The 18,217-nt window shown below is 38.6% G+C and overlaps 1 protein-coding gene across 5 annotated transcripts in view; it reads left to right on the plus strand.

Annotated features, from left to right (window-relative positions):
* The window catches only part of greb1l (GREB1 like retinoic acid receptor coactivator), a 57,493-nt gene extending 39,276 nt beyond the window's left edge, over positions 1 to 18,217 (plus strand). For 4 of the 5 annotated variants that reach the window (XM_084119375.1, XM_084119377.1, XM_084119379.1 and 1 more), the window contains 22 exons: positions 993 to 1,295; positions 2,133 to 2,261; positions 3,360 to 3,494; positions 3,639 to 3,836; positions 4,478 to 4,658; positions 4,755 to 4,944; positions 5,827 to 5,963; positions 6,089 to 6,428; positions 6,516 to 6,631; positions 7,644 to 7,894; positions 7,984 to 8,507; positions 9,434 to 9,536; positions 9,699 to 9,854; positions 9,959 to 10,104; positions 10,243 to 10,404; positions 11,602 to 11,806; positions 11,917 to 12,085; positions 12,176 to 12,382; positions 12,562 to 12,703; positions 13,632 to 13,832; positions 14,143 to 14,281; positions 16,302 to 18,217. In XM_084119375.1, coding sequence (XP_083975501.1) covers positions 993 to 1,295; positions 2,133 to 2,261; positions 3,360 to 3,494; positions 3,639 to 3,836; positions 4,478 to 4,658; positions 4,755 to 4,944; positions 5,827 to 5,963; positions 6,089 to 6,428; positions 6,516 to 6,631; positions 7,644 to 7,894; positions 7,984 to 8,507; positions 9,434 to 9,536; positions 9,699 to 9,854; positions 9,959 to 10,104; positions 10,243 to 10,404; positions 11,602 to 11,806; positions 11,917 to 12,085; positions 12,176 to 12,382; positions 12,562 to 12,703; positions 13,632 to 13,832; positions 14,143 to 14,281; positions 16,302 to 16,465 — 4,298 coding nt within the window. In that variant the 3' untranslated portion in view covers positions 16,466 to 18,217. The remainder of the gene's footprint in view (positions 1 to 992; positions 1,296 to 2,132; positions 2,262 to 3,359; positions 3,495 to 3,638; positions 3,837 to 4,477; positions 4,659 to 4,754; positions 4,945 to 5,826; positions 5,964 to 6,088; positions 6,429 to 6,515; positions 6,632 to 7,643; positions 7,895 to 7,983; positions 8,508 to 9,433; positions 9,537 to 9,698; positions 9,855 to 9,958; positions 10,105 to 10,242; positions 10,405 to 11,601; positions 11,807 to 11,916; positions 12,086 to 12,175; positions 12,383 to 12,561; positions 12,704 to 13,631; positions 13,833 to 14,142; positions 14,282 to 16,301) is intronic. The other variant, XM_084119376.1, reaches the window with a different exon arrangement.

The following is an 18,217-nucleotide window of genomic DNA, read 5'->3' on the forward strand; positions in this document are numbered from 1 at the left end:
AAATTTGCATTTGACTGCCTCCAGAACAAGACATTGATGAATAGTTAGTTATACATCATCGCACCTTAGGCTGGCATTAATTTGCCTAAACTGGATGGGAGTGTTTTGTCGCATCAAAAGCAAATAGAACCCATTATAATCACTGACGCTGTCTACACTGGATACAGTATACAGATGTGCATTCAGTCTCTGACATCCTCCACTCACCTGAGTCTGTCGACAACAGGACAGATGGAAGAGAGTGAAAGAACTTTCACTTTGACGCGTCCAAATTAAAACAGCTAGTTTGCATCTCTGTACAGACTTAAGAAGGATCCCAGCATCCGAAACAAGTGGATGGTTTATTTTAATGCCATCCCGGATCATGTCGGTGGAATTTGTGTTTGTTCAGAGCATTTTGTTTTTTAAATGAGGCATAGCGTAATGGAGAGTTCGCAAATAAACTTTTGTTGACAGATAAAACAGTCAGCTGTATCGGATCTGACAGCAGCTGCATCACAAACCATAAGTTAAATGATTTCATAATGCTTTGTCTGTAAAATGACGGTTTTATACGGATAATGTTTTCAAAACACGGGCATTGATACAGTTTCCTATGCAATGACGTTAGCCAATCATAACCGTGTCTGTTTACTGACAAGCCTTAAAGGAGCCATCCCTTAAAAACGAATCATTTCAGAGGGTCAGAATGAAGGTTTTCCCGCTTATATATTTGTTTTTTTGTGTGCAAAAATTATTTATAATATTAACATTATAAGTGACCCTCAAGGAATATATTAAAATAAAAAAAAATAAAAAATCCATGTCATGACCCTTTAATGCATTAGTAACGTGAAATGATCAGTCTATCTTTTGTATATTTATGATGCATGGATAAGAGTGCACAGCTTGTTGAATACCTTATTTTAAATGCATCAAGATCAAGTATTATAGAAGAGCAATGAGCACTTGCTTTATAATGAATATTATTTATTTTTCTGTCTTTAATGCAGGTACGGAGCAGATCCCGTTACGGGAAGAGTTTGAGCAGATCGTGCTGAAGGCCATGCTGTGCGGCCCGACCGGCCCTCCCATGTCGCCCTCCCAGCTGCCCTGGTTAGCTCGAATGGAGGCCAGTGTGTCAGGAGGCAGCGTTCAGGTGCTGGCCACCCACGGCTCCCTAGGGGAGGGCATCTCTGAGTCGCTGCGCTCTCTGAGTGAAACGCCACCGCAGCAGCAGCAGTGTCTGCCCAACTATGTGCTCATTATCTGCACCACCAAAAGTGGAGTAAATGAGTTCTGTGTGCTCGTGCTGGGTAAGTTCTGCTGCTCTCAGAGACTTCATTCTTAGTTCATAATTTCATTTTTGTCCATTTATGAACTTTGCATCAGATAAGAATGCCATTTAAAGGGATAGTTCACCCAAAAATAACAATTCTGTCATCATTTACTCACCCTCATGTCGGTCCAAACCCATGTGCCGTTCATCTTCGGAACACAAAATTAAGATATTTTTAATGAAATCTGAGAGATCTCGTTATGAAGCATCAGAGTTTTGGGTGAATAGACTGTCAATGAAGGGACTAAAAAATCTCTTTAAGATTTCATAAAAAATATCTTCATTTGTGTTCCGAAGATGAATGAAAGTCCTGTGGGTTTGAATATTTGAGTAAATAATGACAGAATTTTCATGTTTGGGTGAACTATCCCTTTAAGAGTTTACACAGTGTTGTGCATGAAAACGCATTCTTTAATGGGATAGTTCACCCAAATATGAAAATTCTGTCATCATATACTCACCCTCAAGTTGTTCCAAACCTGTATGAGTTTCTTTGTTCTGCTGAACACAAAGGAAGATATTTGGAAGAATGTCTGTAATCAAACAGATCTCGGTCCCCATTGACTTCCATAGTAGGAAAAAATATATACTATGGTAGTCAATGGGGACCGAGATCTGTTTGATTACAGACATTCTTCCAAATATCTTCCTTTGTGTTCAGCAGAACAAAGAAACTCATACAGGTTTGGAACAACTTGAGGGTGAGTAAACGATGATAGAATTTTAATTTTTGGGTGAACTATTCCTTTAAGCTGTAAGTTTTGTTGTTGTTGTTATTGTCTTATATGTGAACATGTGCTGTTGTTTTTCTTAGGTAAATATCAGTCTCGGGCCTTGGCTGAGAGCATGCTCACTACGAATGAGTTTCTGAAGGAGATCAGCTACGAGCTCATCACAGGGAAAGTTAGTGTGCTTGCCTCACACTTCCAAAGCACCTCATTAGGTGAGTCTCAGCCCACAAATTTAGCGGAATCCATCACAGTTTTCATCAACTTATCAGTGTCCTCTATTTAGAAATGAATTAAAAAATCTTGATGCAAGCAGCAATTTTGGGGTGAAGCACGCAAGTGGTCAGATATTTTAAGCTGGAGTAGATTTGTGTGATCATTGCGCCTTCTCTGGTGATTTTAGGAAGTATTTGAAAGGCTATAAGTTGACCATAACTTAGGATGAGTTTCATGTTTTTGACCAAACGTAGCAAAAGTCCACACTGTTCAAAATGTATAATCTGAAAGGTAAGTAAAATTTTGGATTGTTGATTTTAGTCCAGTTATTGCACAGTGAAATGGACTCTTATCAGCTGTACACTGCCGTTCAAAAGTTTGAGGTCGGTAAGATTTAATGTTTTTGAAAGAATACGCTCTATGCACGAACGCTGCACGAGAATTCATTTTCTCAAAAACGGAGACAACGATTTTAGAAACCGATTCGCTAGTCGGATTTCGCATGATATGAGAGAATATTCACCCTCAAAGTTGTTGATGTAGCTCGAAATATATAATTTAAAGCCCTTCTCTTTCTTATTCTTTGGTGTGACATCTAACTGCCTCACAATATTGTTAACATCATTCACGTTAACCGCTGGAAGTTCTTGTAAACAGCGAGTGTAATTTACCATTATCTCCACCGAATGCAACCAGCTTCCGACACAGCACCGGATGTAACTGGGCGGGCTGAGACAAAACGCGGAAGCGATCGTGCATAGAGCCTATTCTCTTATGTCCACCAAGGCTGCATTTATTTGATCAAAAATAGAGTAATATTGTGGAATATTATTGCAATATTTTAAAATGTAATTTATTCCTGTGCATTTTCAACAGTCATTACAGTGAAATCATTCTAATATGCTGATTTGGTGCTAAAAAAACCCATTTCTTTATTATTATCAAATAGTTGTGCTACTTGATATTTTTGTGGAAACCATTATACGTTTTTTCAGGATTCTTTGAAAAATGTTTTGTTAGTTTTGTCCTCAAACTTTTGAAAGGGAGTATGTGTATGTGACTTCTTTATTCATTTCAAATTGATTGTGGTCTTACAGGCGACAACATGGACAAACAGCTGGTTCGGTACCAGCGTAAACGCAAAGACCGGGTGGTTCAGCCCTTTCAGGGACATCTCACCGAATACATCCACTCACAAGAGGCTGCAGCCATGGTACCAGAATCAGGGCCAGGTGAGCCTTTGCTCTCTCCCTCTCAGACTATTCATTTGGTCGTCCAGTTTCAATGGGCGACCAAATTAATGTTTGACTCATTTGTGCTTTCATCTGGACTCTGAAATCTTGGAAATGCTGCTTGACTTTTGATGTGTGTTACAGATCTTCTGAGTGATGGCTTTCAGATACACCCTCCTCAGCTGAGCGTTGCACGCAGCCTTTTGTCGCAGGTGTGTGCTATCGCTGACTCAGGGAGCCAGAGCTTAGATCTGGGCCGCTTCTGCAAGGTAGACTTCCTGATTCTGGTGCCGCCCTCCCACGTCTTGGTTCACCAAACCATCCAGCGAATACGACTATCAGGTACGTCACAGCAGAAGAGACCAGATAGACGATTTTACCTCTTTACCTGCCAACTTTTTAAAATTTTTATCCTTTTCACAAAGATTTCTGAACTATCTGAACATTCAATATGTCAAAATAAAGAACAGAGAACCTGCTTTTAAACAAGAAAACCGATTTCAGCTTCATGAATTTTTTTATCAACGCTTGAATGTTTCATAAAAAAGCAACATTTTCAACAAAAAGCTGAGAAAACCAAGTTTTTGTCAAAGACTACATCCGGATCGGATTCAGAACACCCCCAAAGCTTCACAGTCATGTACTTCTTCCTGGATCGATATTTCATTCGGTAACGTTAGGCATTTTTGATTTATATGTTGTTGAATGTTTGATAATCGCATTAGCTTATATCACGCACCTTACCGAATAACAGTGAAAACATGGATTGCTGGAAAAACTCCTTAATGGCAGGGAAGCGTTGTGTCATAAATGACGTCAGTGGTCGGTAAAGAGTTAAGCAATAATCAACTTGTTTTCAATGTCGAGAGTTTAAAAAAAAACAAAAAAAACATTGAAAGAACATTTTCAAAAACCTTGCCAGGAAAGGTAATGTGTCATGGCAATAATATTGTACATTGTTGTTGTCCTTGTGTCTTTGCTAGGCGTCCTGATAGATCTGGGTATAGAGGACGCTTCATTTGCCCTACAGAAGTCTGACAAGTATGTGGTGCGTCTGGACGCGGAGGTCCACACAAAAATGGAGGCCTTCATGAGGAAGGTGAAGCAGAACCCTTATACGCTCTTCGTCCTTATTCACGACAACTCGCACGTCGACCTGACCAGGTGAGAAACACAACTACGTGGTTTGTAATAAGATCTGTCAGAAACGTCACTGACAACATCTTAAGACCTCTTGTCTTTATTCTCTCTCTCCGCCAGCGCTCTGTCAGGGTCGGTTTGTCACGGGGAGCTGCAGGGATTGGCCGACCGTGTGGTGAACTGTCCAGAGGTTCTGGGAGCAATAAACTTGCTGGTGCTGCAGGTCAGCTGCTTCCCGTTCACCCTGCAGAGCCGCCAGTCACGCATCAGTACCCAGAATGAAGTGCACTGGCCCAATACTGAGAACCTGGTGAGTTTCACTGACTCCGAGAAGATCTGTTAAGGAATTTATGGAGGAGAGATAAGATTCCAGACAAATCAGATGTTTGATGAGCAATGTAAGCAGTAAAGTGTATATGCATACAATACCGTTGAAAAGTTTGCGGTCAGTAAGATTAAAAAATATATATAATTCTGTAGGGATGAAAAGATCAAAAGTGACAGTAAAGATATTTATAGTGTTACAAAAGATTTCTATTTCAAATAAATGCTTTTCATTTGAATCAAAAGATTCTGAAAAAAAAATGTATTGTGGTTTCCACCAATATAAAGCAGCTCAACTGTTTTCAACACTGATAATACAGCTTTGCAATCACAAAAATAACATTACATTTTATAATATATTAAAATAGAAAACAGTTATTGGTCAATCAGTATTTTTTTTTCTCAATAACTGATATTGAAACGTTTATATTTCGTGCCCCAATCTTAAATATGTGTTTACATACATATTTGTTGAGGTTTTTTTGTTGTTGATATTTTCGTAAAGGGTAAAAAGTGTCCATTAACGTTTACATTTCTTCACTCTTGATGCCTTTCCAGCACATTCTGTGCTCTGTGGTGCAGATTAGATCTCAGGGATTTTAGAAGCAAATTACAACACTCTTAAAAAATAAATCTTTACTTCAGCAGCTTTTATCAAAATTCACATAATCGGTTAAGCAACTCGCAGAGCAATCACACATTTAACACATTGCGGTATGATATTAATTCCCATTCATCAGATACATTATCGTTGTTATTCATAGATGCATTAACAGCATCTTCAAGCAAGAGCTAAGTAAATAGAGAACACCATTGTTTGTGATTGTGCTCAGTAAACTAAAATGATTTTTCTGTTTGCATGTAACAGCAGGGTGAGGCTTCTCCTAAGGACCTTGTCTACTTTGGGCTGAAGGACTACAGCAAGTCCCTACAGTGGGGAGTGGCAAGTCCAATCCTTCGATGTGACGACGCCTTTGAGCGGATGGTCAAAACCCTGCTGCAGAGGTCAGTCCGTTTTTACAACAAAATGGGAATTTAAAGTGAATTACCTTCCCTTTTAACTGCTCGTTACACTGTAAACATGTCATTGTAGAACCACGTTCAAGTTTATCCCTCCTCATTGTTTTCAGGCACCCGCATTTGCACAGTATGGTGATCCGCAGCTACCTGTTGATCCAGCAGTACACAGAGGCTCTGATGGCCCTCACAGCGGCCCCCTCACTGCGGGATCACGTGACCCCTCAGACGCTCGCCATGGTGGAGGATCTGCTGAGCGTGCCGGGCCGCAGCAGGCACGGGTGCGGGCACATGCTGCTGGTGCGCGTGCCCTCACTGCAGCTGGCACGGCTGGCGCAGGAGCGGCTGGAAGAGGCCCGGGACAAGCTGGGGCTACAGTACCGGTTCGCAGTGCTGCTGGGAAGCCCTGCTGCGGAGATCAGCCTGCCCGTCCACTTCTGTGCCCGCCTGCGGGTAAGAACCAGATCCCCTCATGCTCCTTCAAAATCTGCTCTCGGAAGCTCCAAAAGTAATATGGAATAAATAATATGTGCATTTCAGGCTTGGAGGGGCTGTAAAAATGAAGAGTGGGTCCCGCAAACATATGAAGATCTGGAAGGTCTTCCATGCATTGTCATCCTCACTGGAAAAGATCCTCTAGGAGAGACCTTCCCAAGGTATTCCATGCCAACACACGCACACATATAAATCCTGAAAAAAAATGTATCACAGTTTTAACAAAAATATTAAGCAGCACAACTGTTTTCAATGTTAATAATGTAAGAAACATTTCTTGAGCACTAAATCAGCATACTGGAATTATTTCTGAATTATCATGTGACACTGAAGACTGGAGTAATGATGCTGAAGATTCAGCTTTGCATCACAGAAATAAATTACATTTTAATATATATTAAAAAAGAAAACAGTTATTTTAAATTTTAATAATATTTCACAATATTACTGTTTTTATTGTATTTTTGATTAAATAAATGCAGCATTGGTGAGCATAAGATGTTCAAAAACATCTTTCTAGTAAAAAATATAATATATATTTTTTATCTTAATATTTGTCTTAAATAAAATTAACACAAATAACAATTATCTAAATAAAAATAGATTTTTGAAACAAAAAAATATTTTATTTATTGTAAAAATATTTTTTATTTTCAAATTTATAATAAAAATGCATTTTTCATTAATAACATGGCTCTACTTCAAAGCAAATCTGAAGTTATACATGAAAAACTGCAACCTTGAAACCTGGCAGTCTCCTCGGGCTTGATTCAGGTGGCAGATATCTAGTTCAAATATGAGAGAGATATTAATATTATCTGACATTACACAATGACCTGGATAAATGAAATGATGCACAGTGCATTCCAGTCTTTTGGCTCCCGTTTTATTCTGTTAAAAAGAGCACCACCTTGTGGTTACTACAGTTGTTACAGCCACATTTCTAAAATGTTGATGTCAGATTGAAATCTTTCAGGATATTTTCGAACTTCTTTCCCTGTAATTTCATTTAACGGTCCAGTAGCATTATTCCAATACATGTTTGGCTTTTTTCAAGATCCTGCACTATCCAAAAGATCAAATAAGATTCTTCTGGATAAACTAAACTGCAGTATTTTTGACTTCTGAAGGGTCGCATGCAGATTGAGCATGTTTGTGTGTGATTTTGTTCAGGTCACTGAAGTACTGTGACTTGCGGCTGATTGACTCCAGCTACCTGACACGCACAGCACTGGAACAGGAAGTGGGTTTGGCCTGCTCGTATGTGACACGCAGAGTAATACCTGAGACAAAAACTGCAGCGAGTAGAGAAGAGAGGCCGAGAGATGAAGAGAGGAGCTCAGAAGAAACGGCAGAACATGACGATCTCCATATGGAGCTGGAAAGACCACCCAGCAACGCCAGTGCTGCAACCAGGACCTCTGGTGAGTGACACTGGAAACAAGTTGAGCCAGATTATTGTCTTGTGTGGTCCTCATATAACTCATAAAATCTTCTCTTATCTAATCTTCAGGCTCTACCACAGAAAATGGCGTCAGTTCTTCAAGTGTACCCGCCACGCACAGCGACCCGTCCGATAGCAGAAATGTAATGGACTCTTGCACCTCTCCCATTCACTTCAAACAGGAGTGTGACTCCCAGGCAGCCTCCTCTTCCGCCACGTCCTCGTTCTCCTCTGCCTCCTCGTCCTCTTCCTCGTCCTCCTCCTCTCCGGCAGCTCAGAGACCAAGCCAGTCCACGCAGGCTCCACGTGAGTGTAACAGGACGCAGGTCTTCCCCCGGACGGCGGTTCTCTCTCGGGCGGCGTACGCCCTGCTGGCCCCTGAGACGCTGAGTCAGCCCAGTTCAGCATCTCTGCTGCCTCACGGTGATGTGGCGTGGAGCAGTCCGCTCAGACCGCCTGTTCCTCACGGTCTCGGCGGAGCAGAGCAGTCCCTCTACTATCGCCAGTGGACCACAGCCAGGCAGCACCACGCGGATTACGAAGTGCCGGCTGCGCCCCATCCCAGAAGACTGCTGCTGAGTGGGCCACCACAGGTGAGAAGTAGCTTAGAAAGGGTTAAAAGGTGGTTTAATTGGTGGTTTTTATTAAGGCTGTCATCACTATTACTGGTACTATGGCATTTATAACAATAAAGTGATAAAAAATGCATGTAGAATACACAAAATATGAAAAATGTCAAATGATATGTAAAGTAAAAAAAAAAAAAAGAGTTCAAATATACAAAATGCACATTTTAAATGCACAAAATATGCAAAAATAGTTAAAAAGCTACATATTAAAAGTTGTTAAAATATATACAATACACATTGAAAATACAGAAAATATACAAAATAGTTTAAAAGCTAAATATTAAATATGTTTTAATATTCAGAATGCACAATTTATGTACAAAAATAGTTAACAATTAAATATTTTTAAAAATAGTTACAATATACAGAATACACAATTAAAATACACAAAATGTAAAACACTTATAGTACCATAAGTATAAGTATGCCACTTTACCTATAGTAAAGTAGACAAAATATACACAATAATTTTACATTTTAAAAATGTAAAAGATTAAGTGTTTAAAATATTGTTTAAATATAAACTTAAACAAAATATATATAAAAAATGACAAATTAAATATTTATAAAAAAAATAAATACATAATAATACAAAATACACAGACAAAAAATTCAAAATTATCTTACCTTATTCTTATTCTTAGTTGTGGTCAAAAGTGATATTTAATTTAGAATGCACAAAATATATTAGCATTTAAAAGTAGTTTAAACATTAAGTATTAACATATTAAGAAAAGGTGCAAATATGCAAAAATACACAAAATACAAAAACTAATTAGAGACAAAGTCTGTTGTTAAGCCACGCCCATTTACAATGACCTCTGTTCCATGCTAATTGTCCTCTTTGCCGAGCATCCAGTTTCTCATTTTCCATTTTGGCTCTGATTTAGGTCGGAAAGACAGGTGCGTATCTGCAGTTTCTACGAATTCTGTTCCGGATGCTGATTCGCCTTCTGGAGGTGGACGTGTATGATGAAGAAGAGCTGGAGGAGGGTAAGCTTCCTTTTTTCCCCAGCCATTCTAAAGGCATTCTCCATGCTTCTAAATACAGCTCTATTTTTATCCACACAGAGAATAAAACACTTTATTGAAACACTTCACCCGATCATCCCTCTCTTGATCTTTTTATTAATGACCTTGAATTTATTTCTCTAGACGTGCAAGACAAATCAAAGTTCCCCCCTGCTAGTGGACTGCAGTGGCCTGACGTGGAGGACATCCACAAGCTGCCATTTGACCTCTACCCCCGTGACCACAAGTTCAGTTATGCCAGTCCAGTGTATGCAGACAGGATGCCAAAGACCCTGAACGGTACTGAACTTCTCTTTTATTATGGTGTGCCTTGTTTCAAAGCAGCTTGAAAATTGTGTACAAGTATGCTCATGTGCTGTTTTTCATCTGCACATGAAACACAGGGGTTAAAATAGAAAGAGTAGAGTCAGAAGATGAGCCACCGAAGAGAAACACAGTGTCTGTAAGACTCAGCCTGTTTGCGGCCCACAATGCATTTCACCACTGTGAGCAGTGCCACCATTACAGCGAGCCTGCTCCTGCCGCTCAGGTGAGGACATATCCGATCGATCGTGTGATGCATCAACATATATTTACATATTTTTACATAAAATGATGGATCATAAAGTAATAGCATGTTTATAAAGATATATGGCTGTAGTAAGATGTTCTGCGTGTCTGATTCTAGCTGTCCGAATGCACCTTCCACGCCTTCACATTCTGCTCATCTATGCTGGGAGAGGAAGTCCAGCTGCACTTTATCATTCCTAAAGCCAGAGAGCCTCATTTTGTCTTCAGCCAGCAGGGCAGTCACTTAGAGAGCATGCGGCTCCCACTGCTCTCAGACAAGGTGAGAGACACACGCTTAGTGTACTTATTAAAGAGGAGCGGGACAAATAACACAGAACAAACCAATAGCCTTTTTGCCGTTTGGTTAGTCGCTTAAATCAAAAATTAAAATTCTGTCATTTACTCACCCTCATGTTGTTGTTAAAAACCTGTGTGCTGTTTTTCGGTGAGTTGAAATCTGCCAAGCTCCAAAAAGGACAATTAAAAATAAAAAATAAAATAAAAATATTGCATATGACTTGTTCTGTCTTGTGAAATCATATGAGCATATGTATGATTACATATGGCCAAGTAAATGATGACAGAATTCAAATTTTTGCGTGAATTGTCCCTTTAAGGGGTGCAAGCTAATATATATATTTTATATATACAGTATATAATATTATTATTATTAAGACAAGTGAATGCCCCCCAAAATAACTATGATTATATATATACATACATAGAAATACCGTAAAAATACAGCAGTTCAGTAAAACAGAAATATTATCAACTATTATCCAATATTTTTACTGTATTTTTACTTTTACAATATTAACTGTTTTGTATTTTAATATACTTTAAAATTTAATTTATTACTGTAATGGCAAAGTTGATTTTTTTTAGCATGTATATATATATATATATATATATATATATATATATATATATATATAATAATAATTATTATTATTATTATTATTAAGACAAGTGTATGCCCACCAAACTAGCTATGAATAGGTAAATGGCTATAATCATAATTAGCAAATAATATTTGAATAATCATGTAATAATTTGCATAATTACAGATAACAAAAAAGGTAGCTTATGCCTAACAAATATAGATAAATACATCTGAACAGTGGACACAAGACAAAATTCAAAGACAGACATAAACAGAGATTTTAAAAATAATATTCACTATCTACTATTACTATTTATTACTACTAAGATTTACTATTTACTAAATGCCACAAAATGAAAGCCACAAAACTGACCAGGATCAGCTGTCTGTTATACTGTCTTTATACTCCGTGCATTCAAGGTCAGTGCAAAATAAATTTAGAAATACATCCTGATGTAAGGAACACCTGGATACCTGAGCAATGCACAAAATTCTGTGTTTGCTGAGTCATCACTCCTGTTTTTTTTTTACATTGTTTTCTGAACATATTGCACAAGTCTTAAAGTGACTATACTGCTCTGTTTGCCGACTCAGGAGTCTGGCTTGCTGAAAAGTCCAATCTTCACACCCACAACGGGCCGCCAGGAGCACGGGCTTCTCAACATCTACCATGCCATGGAGGGAGCCGAGCACCTGCACATTCTGGTGGTCAAGCAGTATGAAATGCCCCTCTACAGGAAATACTGGCCCAACCACATCCTTCTAGTGCTGCCCGCCATGTTCAACAACTCAGGAGTGGGTGAGTATCGGTCACGGCTGCGTTTCTTCTTTGTATTGGAAAATTCAGCTTGTCTATAACACACACGGTTCCTTCCTTTTGTGATTGATGGTTTTTATGTGATGTTTCAGGAGCGGCTCGATTCATGATCAAGGAACTGTCCTACCACAACCTGGAGCTGGAGAGGAACAGGCAAGAGGAGCAGGGCGTCAAACGACAGGACGTGTGGCCCTTCATAGTTATGATGGATGACTCCTGCGTCCTGTGGAACGCCCATCAGCCTGGACCTGAGGGCAACAGGTATGGGATGATGGATGGATCCATGTACGGATTTGTTAATTAGAATGTCGTCGTTGTCTAACATCCATGGATTCTCTGCCTCTCCCTCAGTGAGGTGATGAACGTGTCACTGAAGAGCGTCCTACAGCATATGGAGGACACTCCTAAGATCTGTCTGTATGCCATGTGTGGCCTGCGGAAATGGAGCAGCAGTTTGTCTTCTCAAGCTCCCACAAGCCCTTTCTCTCGCTGTCACCTGCATGACCTCATCATGCTGAACGTTGACCTCACTCAGAACGTCCAGTATGACCTCAACCGGTGAGTGTTTGCATTCTGAGGGCGAAGAGCATGTAGTTCTTGAGTACTGACACATACATATAGTTTTTTTGTTGTTGCTTTTGCTAACTAAGGGGAATTTTTGCGTGTTTCTTGTTGTGAATTATAACAACAAGTAGAGCCTAACAGTCTGAACTGAACGTGTGTGTTTGTGTATGTAGGTTCACATGTGAAGAGGTGGACTTCAACCTGAGGGCGAACAGCAGTGGTCTTCTGCTCTGTCGGTTCAATCACTTCAGCATCATGAAGAAACACATCCCCATCGGAGGACATAAAGACTTCCTCATCAAGCCCAAACTTATGGTGAGCTTCATAATATCCCTTCAGAACAGAAAGGCCACTTCAAACTTATATTACATACAAAACACTAATATTAGCTTGTTAGCGTTAGAGTTAGCCTAATGGTAACTGCAGTTACATTATACGTTCACTAGTGGACGCTACAAAACCATTTGTCATTTTGTTGCTGCCATTTTGAACATGCCAACTTAAACAATTCACCTTTATATCTCCCTAAAATTTACATTCACAATGTTTGCCTACATTTGTGCAATTTCTATAATTACATATAGGTATATAAATCAGTGTAATGTATGATATTACACTACCATTCAACAGTTTAGGCTCAGTAAGATTTTTTTTTTAAAGAAATTAATATTTTTATTCAGTAAAGATGCATTAAATTGATCAAAAGTGACAGTAAAGAATACTGGGAAAAATGTATCATGGTTTCCTCAGAAATATGAAGCAGAACAACTGTTTTCAACATTGATAATAATAAGAAATGTGCAGAAATATGCAGTAAATCAGCATATCAGAATGATTTCTGAAGGATCATGTGACACTGAAGACTGGAGTAATAATGCTGAAAATTCAGCTTTACATCACAGGAATAAATTACATTTTAAAATATATTCAAATAGAAAACACTTATTTTAAATTGCAATAATATTTCACAATATTGCTGTTTTACTGAATGTTGATCAAATAAATCCAGCCTTGGTGAGCAGAAGCATAAAATATTTAAAAAATCTTACCAACCCCAAACATTTGGATGTTAGTGTGTATATTATATTATATTATATTATATTATATTATATTATATTATATTATCATTTTTTATTTGTCACATTTTGTGGGGTATAAAAACAGTTGTTTATGCAGAACAGTACCATTGTAAGAGACTAACAGCTCTATAACAACCTCTTCCTCCTCGTCTCTTTCCCTGCAGAGGATTGAGACCCCGGTGCATGTGTGTGCATCTCAGTATGTGTGCGCTCCGGACAGTGAACACACACTTCTGTCTGCGCCGGCTCAGTTCCTGCTGGAGAAGTTTCTGCAGTCCTGCAGCCACCGTCTCTTTCCTCTGGCCCGCTGTAACAGCGCTAACCCCGTGCTGTCCATAGATGGCTACCTCAACCTCGGCCCCGAGGTAAAAATATCAGTTCGGGGTCTCACACCTCAAGGGCTTGTTCGCCCAAAAATGAACATGTTTTGATTAATTACTTGCCTAAATATTACTCCGAACCTGTGTGCTGTTTTTTTTTTTTTTCATAAAACACAAAAGGAGAACTTTTGAAGAAAGTTCATGCCGCTCTTTTTCATAAAACAACAGTTAACTATCAACGAATAAGCATTGACTGGTCAGGAAATGAAAAGAATGAATTGGAGATGCACTATTGACTGAAGCAGATTCTGTTGAGCATATTAGTTCAGTTGTCGTGTTTTCTTTGTGTTTACAGATTCAGGTGTGTTACGTGAGCTCGCGGCCTCACTCTGTGAATGTGGATCATCAGTGCGTGGTCTTCAGTGGGCTGCTGCTCTACTTGTGTGACTCCTTTGTCGTTTCAAGCCTCCTGAAGAAATTCAACTTCCTCAAAGGTGAGGCTGGGTTCCTTACAACTGGAATATACCAAATATTATAAAGATTAAAGTGCCCCTATTATGCTATTTTAAAGGTTCCTAATTTTGTTTTAAAGGTCTCCCACAACAAGTTTACATGCATCAAAGGTCAAAAAACACTTTAATTTTCTCATAATATACATTGCACATCATCACATTTTCAATGATTCTCAAACGACTCATCCGAAGATTCAGTCTCTCTAAATCCCTCCTTTCCGCGAGCTACACTGCTGTGATTGGTCAGATGGGCCAGTCTGTTGTGATTGGTCTACTGGTTACAGCGCGTGTTGGAAACAACAACCATTATCATAACTGAATTTCAGCTCCGGGGGCTTCTTTCTGAAGCTCAGCGATTGTACACACTGTAAAGACACTAACAATGACGTCGATTTTACCATATCAATGTGAGCGCGAGTCCGATGGAAGAACTAGTTATTCAACCCGAACCTCCATCGCAAGGACGACTCGAGCAGGACGTTTCTCAGTGATACGCTACTCAGTTTGAGGTACATTATGAGATGTTGCAACTGTAATTCCTCACCATCAGCATTAACAAGTCCATGTCCAACAACGAACTGTTGTGTATATTTCAAATTTTAACTGTATCAATATCAGCGCATATGTTAGCCGAACACTGCGCTAATGTAACAAACGCTTGTGAAACAAATCTTACTCCATCCTTTTACTCTTTACTCAAAGACAGACAATCTGCATTAATAGACAATTTTAGGTAATAGTGGCCCACAGCTGATTTTCAGAAGTATTTTAGTAAGACAGTAATAACGTGAGTTAGCCGAGTAGCCGGAAACTTACACAATATAAAACACAAAACTTTGTATTTTGAACACTCGGTACAAAATATTTACATCAGTAATTATTCATACTTACAGGTTGTGATTCTGAGGAGCAAGCTGGGCCAAATATACTGAGTACTGACCCATATTTCAAGAGCAAGCGTTTTTGCGAATCCAGCGTTGAACTCCGAGATTTGAGAAGCAGTCGTCAGTAAAAGGACATTTGAGGACTGGACAAGTTGTTTGCGGGCGGACAACGTGCAACATAGGCGGGCATTTTGCAAATGTCTTGTCTCGTGACGTAGAACCGTCACGCAGTGAGATTCGAATTACTGACGACTCGTTTAGGCGGTTCTGAGTCGATTCTTTCTTTTGGGAGACAATAACTTTATTTATCGTGCACTTTCGACTTTACAACTTTGCAGAACGTTTACATTCACAAACAGCAATATTAAACACTACATGAAAGGGAATATTCGAAAAACCATAATAGGGGCACTTTAACTATTTAAAAAAAAATAACAAAAGCACCAACATACACTAACATTCAAAAGTTTGATGTCGATAACATTTTCAAATCTTTTTGAAAAGTTTTTTATGCTCACCAAGGCTGCATTTATTTTTTCCCAAAAATACAGGAAAAATTGTAATATTGTGACATAATATTACAACTTAAAGTTGGTGTTTTCTATTTGAATATATTTTCAAATGTACTTTTTCCTGTGATGGCGAAGCTGAATTTTAGTATCATTACTCCAGTTTTCAGTGTCACATGATACTTCAGAAATCATTCTAATATGATGATTTGCTGCTTAATGCTTATTATTACTATAAATGTTTGCTGCGTAATAATATTGTGGAAACCATGATACCTTTTTTTCCAGGATTCTTTGATGAATACAAAACGTTCAAAAGAACAGCATTTATTTAAAATAGAAATCTTTTGTAACATTATAAATGTCTTTACCGTGACTTCTGATCAATTGAATGCATCTTTGCTAAAGTATTAATTTCTTTCACAAAAAAATAAAAACATCTTACTGACCCCTTTGAATGGTAGTCTCTAATTTTCAATTTTCAAACACAAAACCTTGTTTTTAGAACTAAAAATTCAGAGCTGTTATAACAATAATAGCACACCTCTCTATGCATGATGATGTCCTATAAGAAGCTTTAAATCATTATTTGTGTCACTCATCTTGCAGGCGCCACGCTGTGTGTGATCTGTCAGGACCGGAGCTCCTTGCGTCAGACTATTGTGCGTTTGGAGCTGGAGGATGAGTGGCAGTTTCGTTTGCGAGATGAGTTTCAGACGGCCAACTGCAGCGAGGACCGTCCCCTCTACTTCCTCACAGGCCGCCATATCTAATCTCCACATCTCCATTTCCCTTCAACTGTTAGCCACAGAGAAGATGTTTTTCAGCATCGTAGCTCTCGAACTGCTTATAAAGAGAATAAGTCGGCACTCTCCAGTCGGCACTACCTCGGACAACGTTTGAGGATAGATACTCTAATGACAGATACTGTGCTGGATACAGATGTTGTGCTTTTGCCTCGTGTGTTTTCCCTCTTTTTACATTTTGAAAAAGCTTTCAGAGCATTGTTTGTTGGTGATTTTGCGTGTCCTAACAAGGACATCATTAGAAATGTCCTTCTCTATATATATATATATAATCTCAGGGTTTTTTGTCTCAAGACAAAAGGACTTACTACTGCTCTTCTTTCTTTTTGCCTGCTTAATGTAGTTCTCATCATCAACGCCATCTACCATCCTCAAGATGGAAGCTCACACGACAACACATGCTTTTAGGTGTGTAGTCTTTCATTGGGTAATCCCAACCCATGTGAAAAGACTAAAAATCTTGCCAAAGATATTACCTGACGTAGTTGGTTGTCGATCGTTCAAAGTTCGGATGTTTCAATGAACCCACAAAGTTCACTTACTGATATCAACATTCGCTATATCTAAAGAAATCTATTTATGATCTTCACGATTCCAGCCTGCAACAGCCAATGCGTGCTGGTGTTCATGATTGTAAACACCGGTTGGTACATGCCTGACGTATTAACCACCTCATTATGCTTTAACTGAGGTCACTGAGTTAAAAGGTCATTATTAATCATCATATTTCATCGAAACATTCCTTATCTTGAAGTAGATGGGAATGTTTTGGAGTTGCACACTGTAAATGCCTTAAGATGACGACACAATCCCAAACTCCACTCCCAAAAGAGACAATTAAAATCAGTGAAACAGGAAAGACAATGCCCATTTTATAAGGATGGCTAACTAGCTAGCTAGCTTATATAGTATGTCTGAGAATATGAATGTTCAGAAATGGTTTATCTTTTGGTGTTTATGACTGTTTGGATGTTAAAAGAAAAGCTTTGTTTACATTTTAAGAAATGGCGATATTAATATATATGACAGACTTTTTTGTCACTTTGGATTCTGGCTAGTTTTACTGAAGAGTCACTTTGAGCCTCATGTGTCACAGATCAAATGCATTCTTTTATTTTTCCATGGCACAAAGAATCTACCTAGGACCCATTAGTTTCTGTTTCGGGTGATTTATTTAAAATTAGAAAAAAGGATCCCTTTTTCGAGGGATTGTTTTATTTATTGAACAAGCTTCTTGGACTGATAATCATTAAAAATATCAGGAATGTCTTGCTAGGTCAAGTCCTTGAATTAGTCATCAAAAGCTTTGCACACTTCCATTGAAACTATGTATAGATGATGTATTAGAAATGAACTGATGTAACCCAACGGGGAAAAAAGTATATGGTTTACATTATTTGTGTTTAGTAAAAAAAAATGCATCAGGTCCAATAATGATACTGATTGTAACGATGAAGAAAGCCAAATACCCACTGGACAACCTTTAGAATGTGTCTCATTTGTAGATAATTTGATGTGCACATAAATTATGCAATTTGCTTCTCACAATCTTTGCATCTTTCCTGTCAGCTGTGAATATTCTGAACATATGTAGCACCAAACCATTTGAAATCTTCTACCTCATGATCTACTGGCCGGATTTGGTTTAGTAAGCATTTGATTTCAGAAACATGTTCTTATTGCTGTTGAGTTAAATGAATGTAATAAAGTGTTATCATC

This window comes from Abramis brama, assembly GCF_963993115.1.
Source record: "Abramis brama genome assembly, chromosome: 7".
Classification (NCBI taxonomy): Eukaryota; Metazoa; Chordata; class Actinopteri; order Cypriniformes; family Leuciscidae; genus Abramis; species Abramis brama.